General features: G+C 38.1%; 1 protein-coding gene across 1 annotated transcript; it reads right to left on the reverse strand.

Moving 5' to 3' along the window:
* Nucleotides 1–20,280: 20,280 nt before the first annotated feature.
* LOC104119437 (pentatricopeptide repeat-containing protein At1g53600, mitochondrial) lies at nucleotides 20,281–23,591 on the reverse strand. Its single transcript, XM_009630952.4, has one exon. The coding sequence runs from the start codon at nucleotides 23,139–23,141 to the stop codon at nucleotides 20,976–20,978; it is 2,166 nt and encodes a 721-aa protein (XP_009629247.1). The 5' UTR covers nucleotides 23,142–23,591; the 3' UTR covers nucleotides 20,281–20,975.
* Nucleotides 23,592–27,049: the final 3,458 nt, after the last annotated feature.

A 27,049-nucleotide genomic window follows, 5' to 3' on the forward strand; every position in this document is an offset into this window, starting at 1 on the left:
GATGACAAAGATTGTCCTGATTTGCGGCCACGATGGAATTTTTGCGGTCCGTACAATTTCAAGTGTGGCCGTAGATTTCAGAAATCAAAACGATAAGACTTCTAGGGTTTTCAAGTTTTTTGCACACATTCAACATGGTATTAACAATTAAGCATGCAAATCAATTTACCTAGTCCCCATAAAGCAATTAGTAGTTGACCCATTACAGATTAACCCCCACATGGTAATAAAATTGAAATATATTGACAAATGGTCTAAATTTATCTAATAAATTATAAATTTAACTAAAAAGTGAAAAATTCTATGAGAAATTATACATACCAGATATGAAGGAGTGCAACCAAGTGATCACAAATGTGCATGGAGTGTGGTAGATGATTGAACAGATGATTTCCAAGTTTTAGAATTTAGAGTGCTCAGAGAGGGAAAAACTTGTACAGTAGCCCAAGGTTACTATTTATACTCAGACACAGACTTGGGGAATCAAAGGAGAAGTGCGGCCGCAAAATTCCTTCTACGGTCCGCACTCTGTTACCTGAAGGCTAAATAGCCTTGTTGATTTGCGGTCAGCACAACTTGTGGTACGACCGCAGATTTTGGCTGCGGACCGCATAATTCGATGTGCAGCCACACAATGTCCAATTCTCTGATAGACCAAACTTCAGAGAGTTTGAAATTTTCCATCTCAATTTGTGCGGCCGCAGTTGCCTTCTGCTATAGCATTCAGAATTGTGCGGTCCGCACTTTCTCCACACTTAGCCAATTTTTCTGAGCATAATTCCTGTAAAGCACACTCATTTCTCCAACACATTTCAAATCCAGTTAGCACAAAATAATACCTATCTACAAAAGAAGAAAAGAAAAAGAAAACATGAGTTGCCTCCCAAGAAGTGCCTGATTTAACGTCGCGGCACGACGCAGACTACCATCACTTCAAATGAATAAGTGCCACCACGTGGACATCATCAGCTTGTCCCAAATAATGCTTCACCTGGTGACCATTGACTCGGAATACCTCATCATTTTTGTTCTTCAAGTCCAATGCACCAAAAGGTGTCACACCCACAATTTCAAAGGAACCACTCCATTTGAATTTCAGCTTTTCGGGAAACATCTTCAATCGTGAGTTGAACAACAAAACAAGATCGCCCACCTTAAACTCCTTGTTTTGGATGTATTTAAGGTACTTCATTCTCTCTTTGTAAAAGGACGAACATGCATATGCATGGTACCTGAACTCATCCAATTCATTCAAATGTGCAACCCGCATGTTAGTGGCTGCATCCCAATCAAGATTCAACTTCTTTAAATCCCACGGCCTTGTGCTCAAGTTCCACCATAAGAAGACAATCTTTGCCAAACACCAACCGGTATGGAGATATCCCGATATGAGTTTTGAAAGCAGTCTGATAAGCCCATAGTGCATCATCAAGCTTCTTTCACCAATCCGTCTGGTTAGCATTCACTGTTTTGGACAAGATACTCTTTATCTCCCAGTTGGAGACTTCCACTTGACTGCTAGCTTCAGGATGATAGGGAGTCGTAACTTTATGAGTGATACCATACTTGCTAAGCACGGTGTCAAAAGCCTTGTTACAAAAATGTGACCCCCCATCGCTTATGATAGCCCGCGGTGTACCAAATCTTGTGAAAATATTCTTCTTCAAAAATTCCACCACACTTCTCGCTTCATTGTTGGGTAGAGAAACGGCTACAACCCATTTAGACACATAATCAACCGCGACTAAGATGTATGTGTTTCCACAAGAACTCACAAAAGGACCCATGAAGTCAATACCCCACACGTCAAAGATATCAATCTCCAATATGGTAGTGAGAGGCATTTTATTCTTCTTCGAGATTCCACCGGCCCGTTGGCATTCATCGCATCTTTTCACCATATCACTTTCATCTTTGTAAAGGGTGGGCGAATAGAAACCACAACTTAGCACTTTATCCGCTATTCCCGCTCCGCCATGGTAATCACCATAAGGCGAAGAATGGCAAGCCTCAAGAATAATATTTTGCTCTTTATCCGATACACATCTTCTAATTACCCCATTTGTGCAAATCCGGAAGAGGTAAGGCTCGTCCCAATAATAGTCTTGACAATCCCATTTGAGTTTTTTCCTTTGATTTGAAGAGAACTCATCCGGGATGATTCCACAAACAAGGAAGTTTGCTAGATCAGCAAACAATGGCACCTCCTTCATTGAAATAGCCAAGAGTTGCTCATCGGGGAAGGAGTCATTGATTTCAAGGCCATCATGCGGCCTCCCCTCCTCCTCCAAACGAGACAAGTGGTCTGCCACTTGATTTCCACTCCCTTTTCGATCTTGGATGTCAATATCAAACTATTGCAACAATAGCACCCATCTCATCAACCAAGCTTTTGAATCTTTCTTGCTCATAAGATAGCTAGGTGCTGCATGATCCGTATGAACAATAACTTTTCACCCATCAAGTATGGGCGGAACTTTTCAATAGCAAATACAAAAGCAAGGAGCTCTTTTTTGGTAACAGTGTAATTGACTTAGGCATTATTCATGGTCTTACTATCATAGTATACCGAATGAAAAATATTGTTAATATGTTGCCCCAAAAATGCTCCAACTGCTACATCACTAGCATCGCACATGAGCTCAAAAGGAATACTCCAATTAAGAATGGTGATAATGAGAGTTGTTATCAACTTGAACTTGAGAAATTCAAAGTCTCTCATGCAATCATCATTGAAGTAAAATTTAGCATCTTTCTCCAAAAGCTTGCACAAGTGGTTCACCACTTTGGAAAAATCTTTTATGAAGCGTCGGTAGAATCCCGCGTGACCCAAGAAACTTCTCACTCCTTTTACGGATATTGGAGGTGGAAGTTTATAAATCACCTCTATTTTTGCCTTGTCGACCTCAATGCCCTTCTTTGAAATTTTGTGGCTAAGGACAATACCCTCTTCGACCATGAAATGGCATTTCTCTCAATTCAACACCAAATTCGTTTCTTCACACCTTGCCAATACTTTATCTAAATTTGCCAAGAAACCATCAAAGGAATCCCCGACTACCGAAAAGTCATCCATGAAAACTTCCAGGTAGTCCTCTACCATATCCGTAAAGATCGCCATCATACACTGTTGAAAAGTGGCCAGTGCATTGCACAAGCCAAATGGCATCTGCTTGCAAGCGAAAGTGCCATAGAGACAAGTGAGAGTTATTTTCTCTTGATCTTCCGGGGCAATAAGGATTTGGTTGTAGCCCGAATATTCATCTAGAAAGCAATAGTAAGTATGACCATCCAACCTATCAAGCATTTGGTCCAGAAAGGGAAGCTGAAAATGGTCTTTCCTTGTGACTTTGTTTAGCTTCCGATAGTTCATACACACTCTCCACCCGGCCACCGTTCTTGTGGGAATCAACTCATTCTTTTCATTGGTGATCACAGTTATGCCCCTCTTCTTTGTGACACATTGCACCGGAGAAGTCCACGAACTGTCAAAAATAGGGTAGACCACCCCGACATCCAACCATTTGATAATCTCCTTTTTGACAACGTCTTGCATGGCTTCATTGAGTCTCCTTTGATGTTCAATGGATGGTTTTGCATCGTCCTCCAAGTTAATCTTTGTGCATGCAAAATGCGGTGCTTATTCCCCGAATATCCACCAAAGTCCACCCAATAGCTTTCTTCCTCTTGTGGAGCACCTCTAATGTAGAGTCAACCTGCACGTTAGTCAAACAAGAGAAAATAATAACTGGTAAAGTAGAACAAGGGCCAAGGAATTCATACATGAGATGTGGAGGCAATGGCTTCAACTCCAAGATAGGAGGCTATTCAATTGAAGGCTTTGTAGGAGGAGTTTTCCTATTCTCAAGATCCAAGAAAAGTTTCCGGGGTGCATAGTTGTACGACCCCATTCCTTGCAAAGAATTAACACATTCCATGAAGCCATCCATCTCGTCATCATCAAAATTTAGCAAGACGGCCTCCAACATGTCACCCACATTAATCGTGGCACTTGTATTATCACTAATCACATCATTCACCAAGTCCACGAACTAACACACATCATTGCTATTCGGTTGCCTTATAGATTTACACACGTGGAACACTACCTTTTCATCACCCATCCAGAAAGTGAGGTCACCGGCTTCCACATCAACAAGAGCCTTTCTCGTAGCACAAAAATGTCTATTAAGAATAATCGGGACCTCATAGTCCACTTTACAATCAAGAATAACAAAATCCATCAGGAGAATGAACTTGTCAACTCGAACCAATACATCCTCAATCACCCCCAATGGTCTCTTTATTGTACGATCGGCCATTTGTATTCTCATAGATGTGGGTCTTGGTTGCCCAATTCCCAATATCTTTAAAATCAAATAGGAAAACAAATCAATACTCGCCCCAAGATCACAAAGAGCTTTTGCAAACTCGGCACTTGCAATAGTACAAGGGATTGTGAAGGCACCAGGATCTTCTAACTTAGGAGCCATCGAATGCACAATTGCACTCACTTGGTGATTGACTTTGATAGTTTCAAAATTCATCGATCGCTTCTTTGTCACAAAGTCCTTCCTAAACTTTGCATATACGGGCATTTACTCCAAGACTTCAACTAATGGCACATTTATCGAGAGACTCTTCATCATATCAATAAATGTTTTGAATTGATTCTCGCTATTTTTCTTGGCAAGCCTTTGAGGATAGGGAGGAGGTGGCTTAGGCAATGGTGCCTTAGCTTTTTGCACTACTTGTTCTGGTATTTCAATCACATGATCCCTAGACAGGTTCACATCCTCTTGAGTCTCTTCCACCATGTCATCAATATCAATCCGCACTTTCTCATTTGTGTGCACAATATTGTTTGGGATCTCCTCTTCCTCTACCAGTTGCTCATCATCCACAAGTTGCCTTTGACTTGAGGTAGGTGCATTCCCCCGTCTTCCACTTCTTATAGTAACGGCCATGGCATGCCCCGTATTGTTCCCACCCTTCGGGTTCACCACCGTATCACTTGGTAGTGCCTCATTGGGACGAGAATTTAAAGCTTAAGAGATTTGACCCATTTGCACTTCTAAGTTTTGGATTGATGTGTTGTGTGAAGCAAGTTGGGCATCAGAATCAGCATTCTTCTCCATCATTTGCTTGAACATGTTCTCAATATGACCCATTTCATTGTTGGAGGAACTAGGACCATGAGAAGGGTAAGGAGGTGGGTTGCTCGGTTGTTGATTCATCAGGGGGCTTTGAAAACCCGACCCTCGATTTCCTTGGTTGTTGTTCCACCCGCCTTGGTTGTTGACTCCCCAATTGCCTTGGTTGTTATTATTTTTCCAATTCCCTTGGTTATTGCTTCCACTCCAATTACCTTGATTGTTGTTATTCCAATTGCCCTGATTGTTTCCACTATTCCAATTACCTTGGTTGTTTGAAGGTATCCATTGTTGTTGACTAGGGCCTTGGAAGTTGTTTCTTTGCCCTTGAAAGTTGTTCACCTATTAGACCTCTTCTTCTTGATCATTGTAAGAATCACTTTGATCGAATCCACTATCATCTTGCACAAAATTATCCACTCTTTGTTGCACTTGTGGACTTCTTGTTCTTCTCTTGTTTACCATCATATTAACTCCCTCCATAGCATTGACTTGCCTCAGGTTTTGCACTTGTTGAAGTTGAGCCTTTGCCAATTGATTCATAGTGGTTGTCAACTCGGCTATGGCATGCACATGGTCATGTAACTCTTTATGAAGAAGAATCACATTTGGATCACCTTGAGGAACATTGGCTCTAGATTGCCACGCCAATGAAGTATCCGCTATCTTATCCAAAATATCACACGCCTCCGCATAGGGCGTAGTCATGAATTTCCCACCGGCAAGTTGGTTCACTACACATTGGTTGGTGGTATTGATCCCCCGATAGAAAGTTTGTTGAATCATGTTCTCCGTCATATCATTGTTGGGGCACTCTTTCACCATTGTTCTATACCTTTCCCATATCTCGTATAGTGGTTCATTGGGCTCTTGCTTGAATGATAGAATTTTATCCCGAAGAATATCCATGTTCCCGGGAGAGAAGTACATTGAAATAAATTTCTCCGCTAGTTCATCCCAAGTATGAATGGAATGATTTGGCAAACATTCAAACCAATCTAAAGCTTTTCCCTGTAGAGAGAAGGAAAAAAACCTTAGCCTCAAAGCATCCTCGGAGACATTTGTTTGTTTGCTCCCCCAACACGTATCTACGAACCCCTTCAAATGTTTATATGCATTTTGACCCGGTGCATCGATGAAGGATCCTCGTTGCTTGAGCAAAGTGAGCATCATGTTGGTTATTTGGAAGTTGTCCGCCCTAATACGGGGAAGGACTATAGCACTTGCATACCCTTCATTCGGCAACACCCGGTGCGGAGCCGCTCGTGGTGGAGGAGGGGGTGGAGAGGGTACATTGTCTTGAGGCGGTCGGCCTCGTCTATTGGCCTGAGGTTCAAGAGGGACCTCATCCATTTAATCATCATCAACATCCACATCCCCCACGACTACGTTTCCGAGATCGTTGTTTGCCATGATTGCACCTATAACACTCACATGTTAGTAACAAGGAAGGAAAAGAAGATATCCCAAAAACACACCTAACTATATAGCTAACACTATTTTTTAGCTCCCCAACAACGGCGCCAAAACTTGATCTCGTCCAATTTCACTCCTCTCTTTGAGGTTATGAAAATGGTCGATGCAATAGTAATACCTAACAAAAGTCGGGGTCGAATTTCATAGGGAGCTATATGAATGGGTGTTAGTAGTATATAACTTAGCGTGCGAGTTTGTATATCTAAATTTACACTTCCGCAATATTTGGTTTTGTTTGAAAATCTAAATTAAACTACGATTGCGATTCAAAGAGTGAAATTAGGAAATTGTTTTTGTTGTTTTTCAAATAATATAAAAGGCCTAGGGCTATGACTTTCACCTAGGTGTTTGCCTAATGGGTTGTAAACTTTAAAGCTTGTTTTATTGGTCGGGGTGTATTATAGCTATCAATACTCAAGTACCCACTCAATACCTCTCGGTCAGAGAGTGATTTTGTCCAATTTGGCTTTCTTAGGTCCAATTGGGTATTGAACAAAATAGTTGATAAGAAGCTCACGTCTGGTTTTACTATCTCTAGGTTAAACCCTTTAATTGGGCTTATCAACCTCTCGATTGACCTAATTTCGTGCTAGCCAAGTTTTTCTAGACTAAGTCTCTCTTTCTCAAGCAGAGACCAAGTCAAATAGGTATGAATTAATGTTTGCAACCATTAATTCTTCAAATAAGAACAAGAACACGGCTAGATAATAAGCACCCAACCATAAATAAGTAATAAATCAAATACCCATTAAGTTTACACACTAGGGTTGAGTCACAACCCTAGTAAACATTTAGCTACTCATGCTTAAACTAGAACAAATAGGAGAAGAAATGATAATTAAACCCATATTGATAATTAAAATGATGAAATCAATATTCAAAAAGCTCAAAATAGCAAAAACTACTAAAAAGAGTAAAAGAAATTGTCTACTGTAGCAGCTGATGTCAAAAGTTAACCTAAAAAAGTGAAACTCTTCTATTTATACAAAGCTAGAATTTTCGGATAAAAATGCCCTTTCGGAGGTTCTGTGGCCACACAATTCCATGTGTGATCCGCACCTTTCTTCAGCTTGACAGGAGTGGGAATTAGCGGCCGCATAATTCTGATCTGCGGCCGCACTGCTTTCTTTTTGCGGTTCGCACAATTCTGAGTGCGGTCACACCTTGCTCTTCTGCGGTTCACACATCTATGAGTGCAGCCACGTGGCTCTTCTTCTGCGGCCGCATAGTAATTGTACGGTCCGCACTTTGAGATGCAAGTTCTCTGAACTTTTGCTCTAGCTTCTGTGGCCGCACAATTTATGTGCGGGCCGCACTTTTCACATTTCTCTGATGGGAATTTCTTCACGACCTACGGTCGCAGATGATATTCTAGGGTCCATACTTCTGAGCTTTTGTGCCTGTTTTTGTCCTTGAGTTCAGATTACTCATTCTTGAGTTGGATTTCTTCTTGGGAGCTCATATTCCAATATTCCTGCAATTAAGCATATTTCATCAGTTTTCAGGAACATAATTAAGCGTCTTTGGACTAAAACGAAAGCTAAAAAGTGCTAATAAGTAGTCAAAATCCTCACTTATCAGATGGGCAGGGAAGAATTCATATGTTTAGAGTAAGCTGGCGTTAACTTAGTGTCGCCTGAGAATGGTGTCCTGTGGAAGAGGCATTGTGTTTTGATTTGCGGATTCGTGATTTGCTTTACAAAATTAATATAGTTGGTGATATGGAGGTGCAGACTTTGCTACTTGGTGCGGAAGGTCATGGGATATATCTCACAGTAGAATTGTGTAAGTGTGACATGTTAGTCACTTGATTGTTAAGGGTTGAAACCAAGTATGGAGATTCTGGTACTATCGCTAATGTGAGAGTTTATGCCGGAAAGGTGCTCTATTCCTTTGGTTGTGGACTGTGGGAGTTTGTTCCGGATTGGACGGTTGCTCGTGTGCATCATGAATAGGGATATTTGTGGATCCTTGAAAGGTTATTGCCCCAGTATGGTATGATCAGAATCGACTTAAGGTCCGTTGGTGGGTCTAATGTGAATGTGTTTTCTACGTCAGGTAGGATGTGTTCATTCGACATAGCATTTTTTACCGAGAAGTCTTCGGGCATTGGATGTTATTCCCGTTGTCAGCTATTCCATGTAATACTCTATTGTGCCAGGTGGGTTGTGAGATGGCTTGATTATTCGCACATGTGTTGAGATCTTGTGTAGCTTATGGTGTTATATGAGCAAGATGGCTCTCGAGATGCAGGTCATTTATTGCACCTTAGTCGTTCTTGGGTTTTTGTAGCTTATGGCACTATCCGTGTCCCCAGGGTTGTATTATGCACCTCGCATACTTGTGATCGGTATTCGGGCATTTCGTAAGTATAAGAATTTCGGCTTGATAGATGTTTCCTTATTGATTGTTATGAGTAGATCGGGTGGCACGCCGCTACGGGTATATTATTTGGATCGGGTGGCATGCCGCCACGGGTATGTTGTGTGGATCGGGTTGTGCGCCGCAAGATGTCATGCTTGGATCGGGTTGCGTACTGTAACAGGTCATATTTGGATCGGGTTGCACGCCGCAACAGTGAGATGTTAAGTACGGTTCCCTATACTTATTTTTGTGTGTCTTATTTCTTATCTCTGAGGAAGGTTCATAGCAGTTGTTGGCCATTTTATTCATTATGCGGACTTGATAGTTCTTTGCCAGAGTTCGTTCTTTCCTATGGGTCATATTCGAGTTGTAGCTTGTTAGCACTTTGGTGGCGTCACATGAGATTCTAGATGGTGTTTGAGGTGGCTTATTGTCCGAGTAGCTTGTACTAAGTGAGACAAGATTATTGGACCTGGGATTAGTGCGATCAGAGTTATGTAGGGTATTTTAAAGAGCAAATATCGCTATTCAGTTCAAAATGAGGTAATGGTTCTTGTCAAGAGAACAGACCCCATGATTTATTATTTTGGCAGGTGGTTATGAGTTTCTACACATCTCTTTCGTCGTGGCAGTATTGTGAGAGTTGGAACAGGGCTTACATGTGTTTTGAGGCGTATTGCGGGCATCAGATTCGTGAAATTGCAGCTGTTGTGGTTGGAGGATGTTATTATGGGCATGCAAATTATACGGTGGATGGTGTGATTTCAGCAAAAGTGCACGATCATGTTTTGGTACAGTGTGTAGTGATTGATGCGGTGTTCGTATGTTAGAATCGGGTCTCATGGAGAATTTCGGATGTTGGAATTTGGTTCTTAGGCTTGTTTGCCAAGTTTATATGGAGGATCTTCAGTTTGGCTCGAGCTAATATGCTCACATGGGTTGTGGTGGCACGGGTAGGTGCACGAGGTGTTAAACAATGATTTTGGACAACTCCGAAACAGTTCTTGGCACGTTCGAGGACGAACGTATGTTTAAGTGGAGGAGAATGTAATGACCCGACCGATCATTTTGCGCTCTAGCGCGTCGTTCGGCGGTTTGAGGCCTTGATTAGCTTCACTTCAGGTATTATGACTTGTATGTGTAGTCGGAATTGAATTTCAGGAAGTTCGGAGTTGATTCAGATGGAAAAATCTAAATTCAGAAGCTTTAAGTTGGAAGAGTTTACTAAGGTTTGACTTTTGAGTAAACGACCTCGGAATCGGGATTTGAAGGTTCCAATAGGTTCGTATGATGATTTCGGACTTCGGCGTATGTTCGGGTTGAGTATCGAGTCGCCTAGGAGCATTTCAGCGCTTATTATGGAAAGTTGGCATTTTGAATGTTTTAGAATTTCCTAAGTTTTGTTTGAGGTGGACTTTGGTATTATCGATGTCCGTTTGGGGTTCCGAGCCTTGGAATAGGTTCATATCATGATTTATGACTTGTGCATAACATTTGGCGTCATTCCGGAATATTTAAGTATGAATCAGACGCGTTCGTCAAAGTTTGAAAGTTTGAAAGCTTAAAGAACGATTTCGATCACCGATTCGTAGTTTTAATGTTGTTTGGTGTGATTTGAGACCTCGAGCAGGTTTGTGTTATGTATTGGGACTTGTTGGTGTGATTGGACGGGGTCCCGGGGGCCTCGGGTGTGTTTCGGAGGGTCTATAGGTCATTTCGCCATGTTGAGATACTGTTTTCAGAGGTCTGGTGCGCCCTTCTTCGCGTTCGCAAAGAAAGGGTCGCGTTCACGAAGAGAAAAATGGGAGAAAGGGGTCTGTGAATCGCGTTCGCGGAGGCAGATTCGCGTTCGCGAAGAAGAAATCTGTGCTGCACATGGCTAACTTTGGAAGCTTCTATCTTACAATCTATAAGGAATTTGGGGATGATCTAAAAATGAAAGTTGCAGCCCTTGGTATTTAGTTTTTAGAAAGTCAAACCGTTTATCATTTGGAAGTTTGTACAAAACGTTATGACTATTATACTAGAGTCTATCTGGAGTAATTGGAGAGCTTGCTCATCGCGATCGCAATTGGTTTTTCGCGATCGTGAAGGGAAATCTTGAGCTAATAAAAGTTGTGCTTTGTGATTGCAAGGCATTTTCTGTAATCGCGAAGGGTTAATACCTAGCCAAAAGCTATATTTCGGGGGTTTGGCTCATTTTCACCTCATTCCTTCCATGTGAGCCGACTTTGTGGCGTTTTTGGAGTGCCATTTTCATCATCAAACTTTAGGTAAGTGATTTCTACACCTTGTGAGTTAAATACATAGTTTATATATGGATTAAAACATGAATATTTATGGAAATTATAGGATTTTAAGAGAAAATCCTAGAATTTGGTATTTTTGGATTTTTACCACGAAATTGGATATGAAATTGGGAATAAATCATATATTGGAGTTCGTAGTATTATGGGTAAAGTTTATCTTCAAATAATTTTGAAATCCGGGCATGTGGGCCCGAGGGTTGACTTTATTGACTTTTCGAGCATAGTTGGGAATTGTTATGAATTGATTTATTATAACTATTAGAATAATTTTTTATTGGTTGGCACATTGTTTGACTAGTTTTGGAGCGATATGCATCGGTTTGAGGTGTTAGAGTGGCGTTGGAGCCGGATTTAGAACTTCGGAGCGAGGTAAGTCTCTTGTCTAACCTTGTGACTTGTGAAGGCTACCCCCTAGGTGATGTAATTGCTATGTGATACTAGTTGTGGGTGCTATGTACGCACGAGGTGACGAGAGTCTGTACGTAGCTAAAGTATATTTATGTCCGGGTAGACTTAGGACCTTATCATGTAATAATTGAATTATTTGAACTCATTCTGCTAGCTTAATTATTTGAACTTATAATTGAAATTGATTTAGAAATAAATATATGTATACTAGGTCGAGCCTTATCACTTGGAGTTGTTGACTAGTTATTTGAGAAACGATAAAGATTATATTCACTTTGTGCTCATGTGTTGTATTGTAAGCACGTGTCTCGTAATTCGATAACTTTCTTCCTTTCTTGTGGAGCGGGCCGAACGCCTCGGTAGTATAATAGATGCATCTATGGTTCGTGCCGCTCGACCCTGGTAGTGTACACATTATTCTGGATAGGGCCGAACGATCTCGTCATAATCGTGCGTTATATCGCTGGTAGTCCGAATATTCACGAGATTATCTTTCCACTGATGCCCGATATTTTATATGGTATCCTTATTCATTTGATATTGGCACTTGACATTTTCTGAGCTGTTAAGGTAGAATACAAGATTGAGAAATTCATACTTTCAAAGAAATATTTGGAAGATAGTGTAACTTACAGATTTACCCCATTATTGTTGTGTGATTCATATCTGCTTATAATTTATTATATTGCTTTATTGGAACTCTAGTAAGTGTCGATGTCGACCCCTCGTCGCTACTTCTCCGGGGTTAGGCTAGATACTTATTGGGTACACGTTGATTTGCGTACTTATGGTGCACTTTTGCACTAAATATGCAGGATCTGACAGGTTCAATTGGCGGTTATCTTGGCGCGTAGGCACAGCTGTTGGGGAGACTTTATGGTGAGCTGCATTCCAGGCTGCGTATTGCAGCCCACAGAGTCTCCATCGTATCATTTACTCTATCATGTCTTATTTACATTCCAGATATATGTTGTATTGTTATTGTGCTCCTTAGTAAATGCTCATGCACTTGTAACACCAGGTTTTGGGATGTTCTAGATTTTGTGGTGATTTTACTTAGCATTTACACACTTTTATTATCTATTCTGTTAAAAATTGTAAGTTTCCATGATTTTAATGCGTTGATTTATTCATCTAATAAAATGCACGATTTTGAAAATAATAAAATGCGTAATCAAGTTGGTAGTTCACCGTTGGCTTACCTAACGGCGACGTTGGGCGCCATCACGGCCTATAGATAGTTTTTGGTCGTGACATGAAAAACAATAATCAATCGTGCATAATTTATGAAAATTGAATTATAAAAGAAATGGGTGCAATTAAAATATTAGGATAAAAGAATTTATTCAATCAAATAAAAGTTAGTGCAGTAATATAAAAATAATAATTAAAAATAGAGGGATATTTCATAATAAATTCCTAAAAATTACATATTTATACCTTAGATGTTCTTTAAATTACTATTTAGAAAATATTTCATTAATTAAGAATTAAAATTCAAAGATATATATAAACACACACACATAACAAAGAATAAAAGAGAAAGTAAAACTTAAATATATAATTAATATTATAATTTAAACTGTCATATAATTATCATTTGTGATTTTCAATTATAATTTTAATTACTGCATAATTATATCTTATTATGTTGATAAGTTATAGTTTTAATCGGATAATTATATAATTTGATGTATTAAATTGAAAAGAATACAATTAATATTAAGACAATTTTTAATTACCTAGTTTTTCTTTACTAATTTTTAGGTCGGTAAACGTGATTTAGAATAAGTTTTCCCCCCAAACGTTTTCCCTCTAAGTTTTTTGGCCACAAATAAAAGTTTTAATTTGGAGAGATTTACGGCGATCTAAGCTCCTCGCCGTCCAAAACCTAACTACTCAAAGGTAAGGAACTCTTCATCTTTTGTGTAATAGATATTATGCATTTTAGTTCGTCACATATGCAGTGGATTATTTGTTGGTGTATTGGCCTAGGAGTTACTGGGGGTTTCTATTATTTTTTAATTTTCCGTAAAAGTTGTAGGTTACTTCAAATACTCTATAATTTATGCATTTCTGTCTCGATGTACCCATTGATTTGATGATATAATAGTTGGTAATTTTCGGAATTTCTGTTTTCACTTTTGTTTCAGTTTTCTCTTTTTTGATTTTTTTTTTCGCGCTCTGTGTAATGTGTATTCTGCATCTCTGTCTTATTTCTTACACTAGTTCATTTTTTTTTTATTTGTTGGTATAATAATTTGAGGATTTGTGACATTTCGTCATTATTTGCTTTCATTTTATTGGTGGTGGATTCAGGATTGCACGTGTCACGATCCAAAATCTCACTACAGGCGTCGTAATGACACTCAATCTCTAAGACTAGGTAAGTCAATTACAATTACAATTCAAGTCATTTTTTTCTAAAACATATAATTTAATACAAGTGTCGAAACCAACAGCGGAAATAATTATAACACCTTCCCAAGACTAGTAATAATGAGTCACGAACTCTAACTGAATACATGCAATGAATCTCAAAGATCGAATATACAATATTGTTCGAATAAGAGTTGACAGTACAATAAAATGGAAAGACTCTAAGGGACTGCGACGACCAAGCAACTCTACCGTAAATCCTTGCGATCAACACACTAACTCTGCCCGAGTCCGATATCTCTCAAACCTGGATCTACACAAAAATATGCAGAAGTGTAGTATGAGTACACCATAGTCGGTACCCAGTAAGTATCAAGACTAATCTCAGTGGAGTAGTGACGAGGTATAGTCAAGACACTCACTAGTCTAATAACATGTGTAATATAGCATACAAAAATAATAGGAAATAAATAACAATGATGGCGATAATAATCAACCAGTGATATAAATAGCAGGGCGGCAAGAACACCATAAATATTGCTCAACAAATAATGAATACAAGTACAACCAATTAATCAAGTCCTTTAAATATAATTGTTTCACCTATAAATCTTTCAAATAATAATCTGCAGGATGTAATACTTTCCGATAATTTTATTTCAAGTATACTTCCTTCAAATAAATATCTTCCAAATATACTTCTTTCAAATACAATTTTGGAATATAATTCCTTCAAATGAAAGTCACCTTGTGACACCTCATTTCATATTCATAAAAATATGGGTCTCAACCCACTTTCATATTTTCACGGCACCTCATGCCCATGTTTCTATCACAACTGCACGGACAACTCACGTGCCAAAATATCAATATATAAAAGAATCTGCACGATCAATTTACTTTAGAAATAGTTTGAGTGAAGAAAATGACATTTGCACTTAAATTAAAGTATTAGATAAACTACCGATTTGTATGTAATACTTATTAATTTAAAAGATAATAGAAATTTTCTTTTATTTAAAACAATTCAGTCATCAAAAATCAGACTATCATAGACCGTATTTTTCAGACTTGTAATCATATTAGAAGCTCATGTATCAGTAACACCAGGTTTTGGGAGTATTTATATTTGTACTTGTGAGATTTCTTCCGCTGAATTTAATCATTCTCTTTTCAAATTTAAAAGAATATGTGGTTTATTGAGATTGTCGGTTTGCCTAATATTGAGATTGACGTCATCACGACGGGTGGAATTTTGGGTCGTGACACATGCTGAAATGCGATTCTTAGCTACATTATATAAAGTTTTGTGGCTATCAATGTTTGTGGCAAATTCTTCAATTTGTAGCTATAGAATTTTTGAATTTGTAGCTAAACATATATAAAATTGCCACAAAAAAGAATATGGCTATATATTTTTATTTTTTGCAGCAAATGAAGAAAAGCTTTTGCTATAATTCTATATATCTCATGGAAAAAAACATGGAATCTTTTTTTTTTTTTAAATAAGATGTTTGTGGCTAACACTTCAGCTCATGGCTATGGACTTTTGAATTTGTAGCTAAACAAATATATTATTGCCACGAAACTAAACTATAAAAATAGCCACAAAATCTGAATTTGCGTGGCAAACGAATTATGTCTTTTGCTACACAATATAATACCTTGTGGCTACAATATAAATATAACTAAAAATATTTTTTGTCGTGGCAAAAGAATAAAATAATTTGCTGTGAATATATTTTTTCGTGGCAAAAGACTTTTATTGTTATAGCTACAACACCAAAACATTTGTAGCAACAAATACTAGTCCTTAGCCACGGATCATGTAAAGATCGAAGCTAACTTTTAGGTACGCTACATTTTGCTACGGAAACTTTTTTTGTGGCTAAAGTTTAGCCACTGAAATTTTCAGATTTAGCTACGATGTATTTCTTAGCTATATATGCATAATCTTGTAGTTGTTTAACGAGTCTAAACCATATTCTCAACTAGTAGATATCACCTATATGGATTTTTTTCTTTCATTGTGTCCTATTTTCAGCTAAGTTCGCATTGATTCCAAAGATTTATAGGTCTTTTGAGACAACTTCCTTCCATGTGGATTTAGGTCTACCTCGTCCCCTTTTTAAATCTTCACCCACACGAGTTTCACACCTACATATCAATGCATATGTAGGTAGATGCATGATATAACCAAACCTTCTTAATTAAGCGACCTTCTCTCATTTTATTTTCAATGCGCGTTATGTGCACCTAGGAAATGTGATAATTTTTAATCTTATAATTTATTCTTGTGTGACCGCACATCTATCTTAGCATCTGCATCTTTGTAACACTCATCTTATGGACATGTTGGACTTTAACGGTCCAACATCCACTACTATATAAATACTATATATCGCCGGTCTTATAAATGTTCTATAGAACTTACCTTTCACTTTGGTAGGCATTCTTTTATCATATTAAACCCTAATAGTACTTCTCCTTTTCAAATAACATTTTCACTATCATTACATTCTCTTGAAACAACGAGCTACATCTATATTGCTTGCAGTTTGGTATCGTAATTCCCTCTCTTCTTTCCTGAACTCTGCTCTTCTCATGCTAACTAAACTGCAACGCATATATTCATCAGTCTTATTTTTACTTATTCTAGAACTTTACTCTCTTTGGTGCTTCTCCATAGTCCAAGTTTTCGGTTGATCTCTACCTAGTTTTGTCAATTAACACAATATCATCATCAAATAGTATATACTCGTGGACCTCATATTATATGTGTTGGTTAGCTCATCCAAACGAGGGTAAACAAGTAGGGGCTATATGTTGATCACTGTGTAGACGATCCACTGTTATGAAAAACTTTTATGTATCTCCTACTACTATTTTCACACTAGTGATGACTCTTTATACAGGTCCGTTATAGCTACCATTTAGTTACTCTTTCACATTAGTGATCACTGGAGTTCCGGTGTTTATACTGGAACTTCATCATAATATACTGGAGTTCCATCATAATATACTAGAACTGCTGGAAGTTCACATGTAAAAAATTCGAACTCCAGTATATTATGCTGGAATATTTTCCGAATTTTAAACAGTGTTTGCGTTTACATTTATCTTTACATAAAAAGTTACTAAATTTCAATTACTTTTAAAGCTATTTTTTATGTCCTTTCAAAAGATTATTAAAAGGTTGTCCTTGGCCCAGTATCACCCAAAGTAAATTTCAGGAAAGTCAACGACGACTCAAGTTGGATATAAAAAAAAGTTAAGTTGTATAATATTCCCAAATTTCATGTGCAAATACGTGAGTTCCTGCAGAAATTACGTATAAAGTTCAGAAGCCAAAAGACCTCAACATATAACAGGCAACAGTCTTCTTGAAATTTCTGCAAAGATCTTATTGTTTGTGTTAGTGCTATAGCGATAGTTGTTGAGAAAGGAAAGGCTGGTTATTTCTTAAAAACGTACTACTACAATTACATTTTCCTTCTTTTCTTCCCTCTGAAATATTGTCAACCTGTTTTTGTGGAAATACAAATTTTTCTGAACTTAAATTTCGTTGCTTAAGGGAAAGAGAATCTTGGAGTAACGATAAAGTTGTCTCCATGTAACCTATAAATCGCGGGTTTGAACTGTGGAAGCAGCCACTATATATGCGTTAGGGTAGACTGTCTACATCACGGCCCTTAGGGTGCATGCATGAACACGAAATGACTTGTGCACCGGGCTGCCCTTTTTGATAAATTCCGTAAGGATAGTGATTACACGCACGGTCAAAGTCGCAGTCTTCTATTCTTGCAACTCTTCCAACAGTTTGTGGGGGTAAAAATTAACATGGAGGAATCTGTTATGATACTTTTCTCGGTCCTACCTGTGTGTGTGGCGTTTCTTGTCTTCTTTATTTGCTTTGCATTTAGTTCCAGCAAGAGCTTCTTGCAGGAACAAATATTGTAAGCCAAGGGAATAGAGTTTCTGCCCATCAAACTAATGATGGTACTATTGCCATGGCTACTCTGACCAGCATAACATGTAATCCGAGTAGTGGTGGCTTTCAAGGTGACAGTGGTGGTGGTTTTGGTGGAGGGGGTGGTCATGGCGGCAGCAGTGGTGGTGGTTGTGGTGGTGGTTTTTGAATAGGTCAAATTGTAATTACTATTCTTTAGTACTTATATAATGTTTCAATTTCAAGTTGTAATTTCGCTCATATTATATTTAAAGCTTGTTTTGATAGAAACGTCAAAGTCAAGATAATTGGATTGTCCGTTTGGACAATATATGGAAGAAAAGTAAAGAAAAAATTATTAAAAGAAGTTTTTGATAGTTTAAAATGTGGTTGTATAGTTGTAGTTTTTCTTGAATTCTGAGTGTTTTGCTAGTAGAAAAAGATTTTTTTACAAAAATAAATGAAAATAAAGTACAAAAGTGATATTAATACCACTAACTACTTTAGGGGATAATATGACGCTGCAAAGTTGAGGTGTATAGTTGTAAAACGGGACAAGTTGGACAGGTATTTATGTAAGAACAAATTGCGCATGATGTTATATTCGCTAAAATTAATTCATTAATGTTACATTTCTATATCATCTGCAGATGAAATGTATAGGAAGTAGCTAAGTAGGAATAGTTATATTTCATCAACTAAACATTTTTCTTCTCTCCAATTTCATCATGAGTGGCGCACAACTTTTAGTACATGAGCACAATGACATTATGGTCTTCTTATATTCCTAATTCATTAATGAAAATGTACAACCACACGATCATTAAGGAAGCCAGAATTCTATTGTAGAATTTCCATCTCGTTTCCAAGGGAATTTAGAAGAAATCAGTAGTAAGCTTCTTCACAACATCACTTTTTTCGAATTTGTTGGATCATTAGATCCATTTTAAGCTTCTTCAATAAACTTATATAGACATTTAAGTTGCACCACCCTTGTTTACATAATTCAATGATATAAAAGATGACCAAGTATATTTTGCTGATAACCATGAAAAGCTAATGAGTTTTTGCTGAGAGAACCAAGAATAGACAAAGTATATACGAATACGACTACACTCACCATCTGCGAGGCTCTGGTGCTACCACAGTTTTGATTTTCAGTTCCTTGCATTGTGGTGGAAAGTAAAAGCACTGCAATGTGACAATAAATGTAATTCCTCTACTAGCATATCGTGAGATTTGCCTTTCTATGTTAAAAATTGTTCATATCTACCCTCCCTCCGTTTGAGTATTCAATTATACATAAGCCAACTATTACACTTTTGAACAAAAATGCCCCTCATTCATCCCAGCACTGAAATAGACAAGTGGAGGTATACATTTTAAAACTCCCGATTCATTTGCCCTAACTCATTACTGGACCCATCCTACAATTCTCTTTTAAACCATCTCCGGAGGTGCCATACAATATTGGAAGACCCTGGGGTGCCTATACTTCTGTGTATTTTTGTGGGTGGGTTATGGGAGTGACAGAAGTTGAATGTGGGTGTTAAATCTCATTCCGTCTTATTCTGTTCTTCTTTATATTCGTTTATTTACAAGCCTATTATATCACACGACGAAGAAAAAAACACTTTGCGAGAGAGGCAGAGCCACAGGGTTCTTCCACTATTTGTGCATGGCACCTCCTCTTCAATGAACAATGGAGATGGTTTAAATGAAAAGTTTATGATGGGTTGGGCAATGGGTTTGGGCAGATGAACCGTGCGTTGTAGAATGTTTATTGGCCCTCCATGTGTCTATTTTAGTGCTGAGTCCGGGTCTCTTAACAGATGAGGGCATTTTTGTTCAAAAATGTAATGGTAGGGTATATACATTTGAATACTCAATTGAAGGGCAGATATGCACAATTTTTGAAAATAAAGGGTAAATATGACCCTTTTCCGTAGTTGAAAATGGTGAAAGACGCAAAAGCAGTGCAACAGAAGATAGTGGAATGGTTATTTTAGGGGCATCTGCTGCTGTAGCTGCCAGTGCCACAGTGGCTTTCATCAGCAATGTGACAGAGGAAGTGACTAGTGGAGGTGTAGCAGCAAATATGCTGTCTTCCTTGTCTGTCTTTTACTGAAGCTACTACCAATCTCAAGGATACTAAGGTTATGCATATGCTGTGATAATTCCTGTCTATGAAGGTTATGCTGTGAATAATTCCTATACAAGAAATTTACTTAAGAGATGAGCAAAAAACGGTCGCAGACTTGCAGCTTCAAAAATGTAAAGACACATTTCAAGTTAGGAACACAATTACTAACCTATTGAGTGAATAAATGGCCTCAAAATACACTTTGCGTGATAAACAGCCACAATAGCTAACTCGATTTCCCGAAGATAAGTGAGGCCACTCTTCCAATGTTGAGCTCCTAACTCTACCTCTCTATTTTCAAAGTATATAGAAATTGTGGTAACTAGGAATGAATGAACTAACCTGGGAGAAACGGCCACCTCTCTATAGAAGGGCGAGCTGTACATTCTGTATCTCCGCAGTAAAACATTAACAGGAGGACCATGCAAGTGATGATAACTATGAACCACCTTTTGAACTATGGAGAAAATTGACATATCATCATCTCGCTGATTCGATGTCAGGATGGCAATCTTTTCATAATTCCACTTGCCAAATGCTGCAGAATGGACAATGTCTGGTAATTCCCTTTAGGAACTTCATGAAATTTCTTCCATAGGGTATCACTTATCTATAGAACCCAAACTGACATCTTAAAATATCTACAGCCTTTTGCTAATACATCCCTTATCCTCTTCAACCATCCAAGAAAAGTATATGGATAAAAGGCATGCAAATGACAGTTTCATTTTAGTTGTCTTGGTGGACAAGCGTTAAAATTGAGGACATCCTTTTCTGACACAAATTATCATTTTTTAAAGTGGTAACAAGTCATGGTCTATACAACTTAATTGTTTCATTTCATCCATAATTGTCCACAATGTGCAGCTGATCTCTTTAAAGTTCAAATGGGACTGATCTCCGCAGAGAAATAAACCAACGTTGTTTTTCAACAAAACCCAACTGCAACCTGGATATTTCTTTATTCTTTTCAATTTCTTTGCCAGCCTAACTTGTTCCTCATCTTTCTTCTTTCTGACAATGCAATACAGGTCTGACAAGACCACGTAAGGAGCTGCACTACTTGGTTCCAAGTCCAAAATTCTATGAGCTGCAAGCTTTGCAAGATCAAGACGCAAGTGAGTCTTGCTGGCAGCTAGAAGAGCACCCCAAACACCAGAATGTGTCTTGAATGGCATCGAATTTATTAGATCAACTGCTTCATCAAGTAAACCAGCTCGTCCGAGGATATCAACCATGCTAGTATAATGATCAGGCTCCGGTTCAATGTTGTATAATGATCTCATGGATTTGAAGTAGTTCCATCCTTCTTCTACGAGCCCAGCATGCATACAGGCTGAAAGTACCCCTAGAAAAGTGATACCATTAGGTTGCTCACCTTCATTCCGCAACTGGTCAAACAACTTAAGTGCTTCTTTGCCATAGCCATTTTGGGCAAATCCAGTAATCATTGCATTGAAACAAACAATATTCGGGAAATTTATGAATTTAAAGATCCTGTAGGCATCATCTAAACTTCCAGACTTGGAATACATTGAGATAAGAGAACTTTGGATAGACAAATCTAACTCCATATTCATTTTCATAACACAAGCATGAATTTGCAGACCTTGATTTAACATTGCCAGACCAGCTGAAGCACTAAGTATACTACTTAAAGTTAGAGGATTTGGTCTAACGGCACTTTGAAGCATTTTAATAAACCAGCGAAAAGCCTCCTCATATTCCCCTTTATTTACAAAACTAGAGATAAGAGTTGTCCATGCAACATCATCTTTCTCGGGAATCATTGCAAATAGATCAACACATTTTTCAGTCAACCCTTTTTCAGAAAACCCTGTGATCATGGCTGTCCAAGAAACAACATCCTTTTCCGGAGCCCTTTTAAAAAGCTCATATCCCTCTTCAAGATTTCCAGCTTGAACAAAAGCAGTAATAAGAGAATTCCACGAAATGACATCTTTCCTTAACATCGAATCAAACACACATTTAGCTGCATCTACACAACCAAATCTAGAGTACATAGTGATCAATGAATTACCCAAGAAAACATCAAATTCAAAACCCAAGCGAGTAACCAGTCCATGGACTTGATAACCTTGCTGATGCTTACTAAATCTTCCACAAGCTTCTAAAATGATTGTTATTATAGTAGGCTCCAGTCTCGCATCACCTTCCCTTCTCATTCTTAGAAACAATTCAAACCCATCTCCGAAACAGCAAACTTTCATATACCCATCAATCATAGCACCCCAAGTGACCCCATTCTTCTCTTTCATCGCATTAAACAACTCCCGAGCCTCAATAACTCTCCCATTCTTGCAGTTCCCATCAATCATTGCACTACAAGAAACAATATCTTTTCGAACCATACCATCAAAAACACGAACTGCATCGTCTAACTTTCCAACTTTCAAATACCCATTTATCAGTACATTCGAACAAACAGGTTCCCGCAAAACCATAGGAGTCCGATTATACAAATTCTCCGCCATATCAAACCTCCCTGCATTAACAAACCCCGTAATCATCGCCGCAAAAGACACCGAATTTCTCTCCGGCATCAGCTGAAAAAAACTGAATATCCCATCAATTTCAACTCTATTCCTCATATAAGCCGTCAGCATCGCATTCCACGAAGCGACACTTCTTTCAGGCATTTCATCGAACAGTGCACGAGCTTTCTTGAGTTGCCCGTTTTGGGAATATGCCGTAAGCATTGCGGTCCAAGAAACGATATTTTTGGTGGGCATACGGTTGAAAACGGATTCAGCTTCTTTAATGTTTCCGTTTCGGCCATTATGTGCGATCTGGGTGTTACAATAAATCAAGAATTTGTTTGTTTTAGCGCCGGCGTTCAAAAGGGTGTTTGAAGAAGTTGAGTATTTAAGATTCGGAAGCGCAAATTCTGAGAAAGGCAAACGTAGGCGGACATGTAAGAAGTGCGGCTTTGCTAGCATGACTGAGAAACAGACAAAGCTTCCATTACCCAGAGAAACGGAAGCGCGGTTTTTTCAAATTTTTCTTTTCTGTTTCCCTCTTTGTTTGGAATTTGCAGTTTAAAAATGTCCGTAACAACAAATTTTTGCTCGCGAAAAATAAATAATCAAACACTGGAAAATTGCGTATCAAATATAATATTTGATTTCAATAAATAAAAGTGTTATAATCTCTGTGGTATTCTTCAGGAATATAAACTATCTTGATGAGATTAACTTTAATTTTGATTCAAGGGCTTGTAGAGCTTGGTCTTGAATCTCTTTCTTGAACTTGAATTTGGATTTGATCACGAACAAGTAATTTGATCTTGAACGTCTTGGTATTTGATTTGGCTTCGTTCTTGATCTTGAACTTGAACTTGTAGCTTATAGAGAAATCTGTATGTTTGATCCACGAGCTCTCTGCTTGCTTCTTGTTATCAATTCTGATGTCTTCTAGCTTTATGAAGACCTCTATTTGTAGGAAGTGGTGTGGTTCTGCGATTTGATCGGTCCGTTTGAGCTGACCAATATCATCTAGACACTTGGCACAACTCTATTGGTTATTGATTTGACTTGGATTGTCACCTTCTTGACACGTGACACGATTTCATTGGCTCATTTATTTGGTTGGAATTATCACATCATTTGACATGTGATTTTGATTTTATTAGCTCGTTCTTTTGACTTGGATTGCAACATCACTTGACACGTGGCATGAGCCTGAGTTTTAAGATGGGCTAATAGCCATTTAGACTTTGGGCTAATGAAGTGTGCTAATCATTTAATTTGTAATCCCATTTAGTAGACTAGCACAACACATATGTATTGAATTTAAATAATTAGTCAAATTTACTAGCCACAATATTTATTTGGATTGATATCTTGAATTTATATGGTCCAAATTATTTTATGAATTTAAATTCAATAAAATTCAAATACTTACAAATACCTCCTACTTCAAGTCTTATAGTAGTTTTGACTTTCGAAGATTAGGATTGAAGTACCAATAATGTCCTTAGGTACGAAAAGTGCATTCAGCTAATGGAAATTTGTTAATTTGTTAATATTGTTGCTAAGTCCATCTTTTAATTCAAACTTTAACATTCGAATAATATAATAATGCTAATGTTTAGAATTTGCAATGATCAACATATTTTACCTACTTCGGTTATACAAGGCATTTTATCGCCTGATTCTTTTCAAAGTGACAGCATTCTTTCCTTAATTTGTAAGTTGCGATGTCCCCTATTCCTCCGCTACATTTTAATTTCTCCCCCTCCCCTTTTGAATTCAGGCTTCAGCTACCCTCAATCCCTATCTCTTCAGCTTTATCTAATCTCCTTTGATAACTCCCCACTCTATTATCCTCCCCTATCCTTTAGGTGATAAAATCTTGTTCTTTTGAGAAGATTACAATCGCTGCTCATCTTAGGGGATCAGGAAAAATCCTTCTAGCAACTATAAATAGGACCATGAGCCTTCATTGAAGCACAGTACGCCAAACCAAAGGAAAAGGGCTTAAGAAGAGAGGAAAAAGAAAATCACAATATCTGCGGTAAGGTAGTTGTCAGTAAGTAGCCTTTTTCTTCTGCTTTTATTCATAAGAGGCACATGGAGTCCGGAACCAAAAAAATGATTCTTTTGGATTCAAAGAATCAAAATGTGTGGAAAAAAAATCGGTGACCCATATATATATAAAGCCTTAGCTAAATGTGTTATACCTTAACAGTCGTTTGCCCAATTAAATATAGAGCTCTTATATAAGGCGTTATATATATAAAGCCCTAACGTACCGCACTATATATATTATGTGGGGCCACCAATAATTTTTGTGGGCTTAACTGACATAACAATAATTCAACTGGGTATAGCGCCTTAAGCTAAGGCGCCATACCTCAAATAATTATATCTCTGGATTGGTTATTGCCTTATTTAAAGAGGTTAAGGATTTTATAAAAATCCATTCATAAATATTTTCAAGTCTTCTAAAAAAAAATTCGTTAAGTTATTTTGCATTTTGTCATAATGTCTGAAGAACGAAGAATTAGGGTTTCATTATATTGGGGGGAGAGGGGGTTGTGGTGGCGAATAACTCAGTAAGCTATAGTTTATCTCCACAGTATCATATTAAGTTGCCACTTACAATGGAGTACGATACATTGGTATCGTTGTTATGTAAAAAAAATGAGTGTGGGCAAACGTTCGGTGAATATTAAAGTAACCGGAAGATATCTGTATTCTGTGACTCCGCAAGGGGTTTCTTGTTATGCTGAGTTTAACATGGAAGACGATGAAACTCTAAGAGATTTTTTGAGGACTTCGGATGAATATTGGAAATTTCTTGTGATAAAACTGTTGAAAATGTAAGTCAAGGCTGAAGACGTTCGCAATAATGGGGTTGCGCAAAGTAGGGATATCCCTCAATCATCGGGTGGTTATTTTGGAGCAGTTTTAGCCGAACAAGTTCTGAGTGAAAGAGTTTGGCATGATTTAAACTTATCTCCACGAGCGAATGAGGAGCGACGAAATAATTTGTCTCATAGTTTACATGATCCATAATCCGATTGGTAAACTTCAATTTTTCTTTGTGTTAAGATGTATATTTTTATGCATTGAATTTGTATTAACAGTCATATATCCACAGGGAATACCGGCCAGATATGAATTTTACAAGTTATGAACCAACGCCACTTGGAATATGCCTAGTTTTGGTGTGTTGAATCATGGTGGTCCATCCGGCAGTCATCATCAACAGGATAATGTCCATCATGGGATATCAACACATTATGATTTGTAAGTGAATTGATAAAGCTATATGTAAAGTTTGGATCAATTTGAGTAACTTATTATTTTATCGGTTGTGCAGTGAAAACTAGCAACTTGAAGGTCCTGTCCTTACTCAATTGTCCGAAGACGACATATTTAATCGGGATTTGGAAGATGCACAGAATCAGGAAGAGAATAGTGATTATGACAACAATGCCGATGAGTCTGGAGATGACACACCCATTCCCTGATGAGGGTGATGATGATGAGGAAGAGAATGTTGAACTTGATTTGACGAGGGAGCATGCTCTACCTCCCGTTAGACCAAGAGTGTACGGGTCCCACGTATCATTTCATTCAAGGGAGATTCCCTACCTTGATCATTTGCCAAGTATGCCGGATGCGGATGCCCTCACAAGGGATATTGACGAAATTCGGATAGCAATGTGGGATGAATCTAGAGCAACAATGTTGTCAAAAAGCATGCTTTTTCATGATAAAGCGCGTCTAAGTAGGGAGGTGCGAATGTACAACATAAAAGAGTGTCGTGAGATGATGGTAGCAGAGTCATCTCTGGATGTATACAAGGTTATTTGCCGTAGATGATTTGCGGGCTGTAATTGGATTATGCGTGTGAGGAAGAAGAAAACAAATATGTGGGTTGTGGGTAAATACATTGGCACCCACAATTGTGAAATGAACACATTCAGTGGGAATCACTTTAACTTGGATGTTGACTTGATTTCTCTTGTCGTGATTCCACATATTGAAGCGTCCATAAGGTACAAGATCAAAGAGTGTATAACATCTGTCCACCAGGAATATGGGTGTACCATTACCAAAAGAAAGGCCTTTCTGGGACGCAAACGTGCGTTTGAAATTATTTATGGTAACTGGATAAGTCCTTTGCATTTCTACCCAGGTACATGGCCATATTCCAACACTTTAACCCCGGGACTGTTGTTGAATAGAAGCTTGAGTAAAGTTCGAGAATACAAGAACATATATTCAGATATGTGTTCTGGGCATTTAAACCCGCAATTGATGGTTTTGTGCATTGCCGGCCGGTAATATCCATAGACGGCACTCATGTCTATGGAAAGTATGATATTAAGTTGTTG

The sequence above is a fragment of the Nicotiana tomentosiformis genome, chromosome 6, assembly GCF_000390325.3.
Source record: "Nicotiana tomentosiformis chromosome 6, ASM39032v3, whole genome shotgun sequence".
Lineage (NCBI taxonomy): Eukaryota > Viridiplantae > Streptophyta > Magnoliopsida > Solanales > Solanaceae > Nicotiana > Nicotiana tomentosiformis.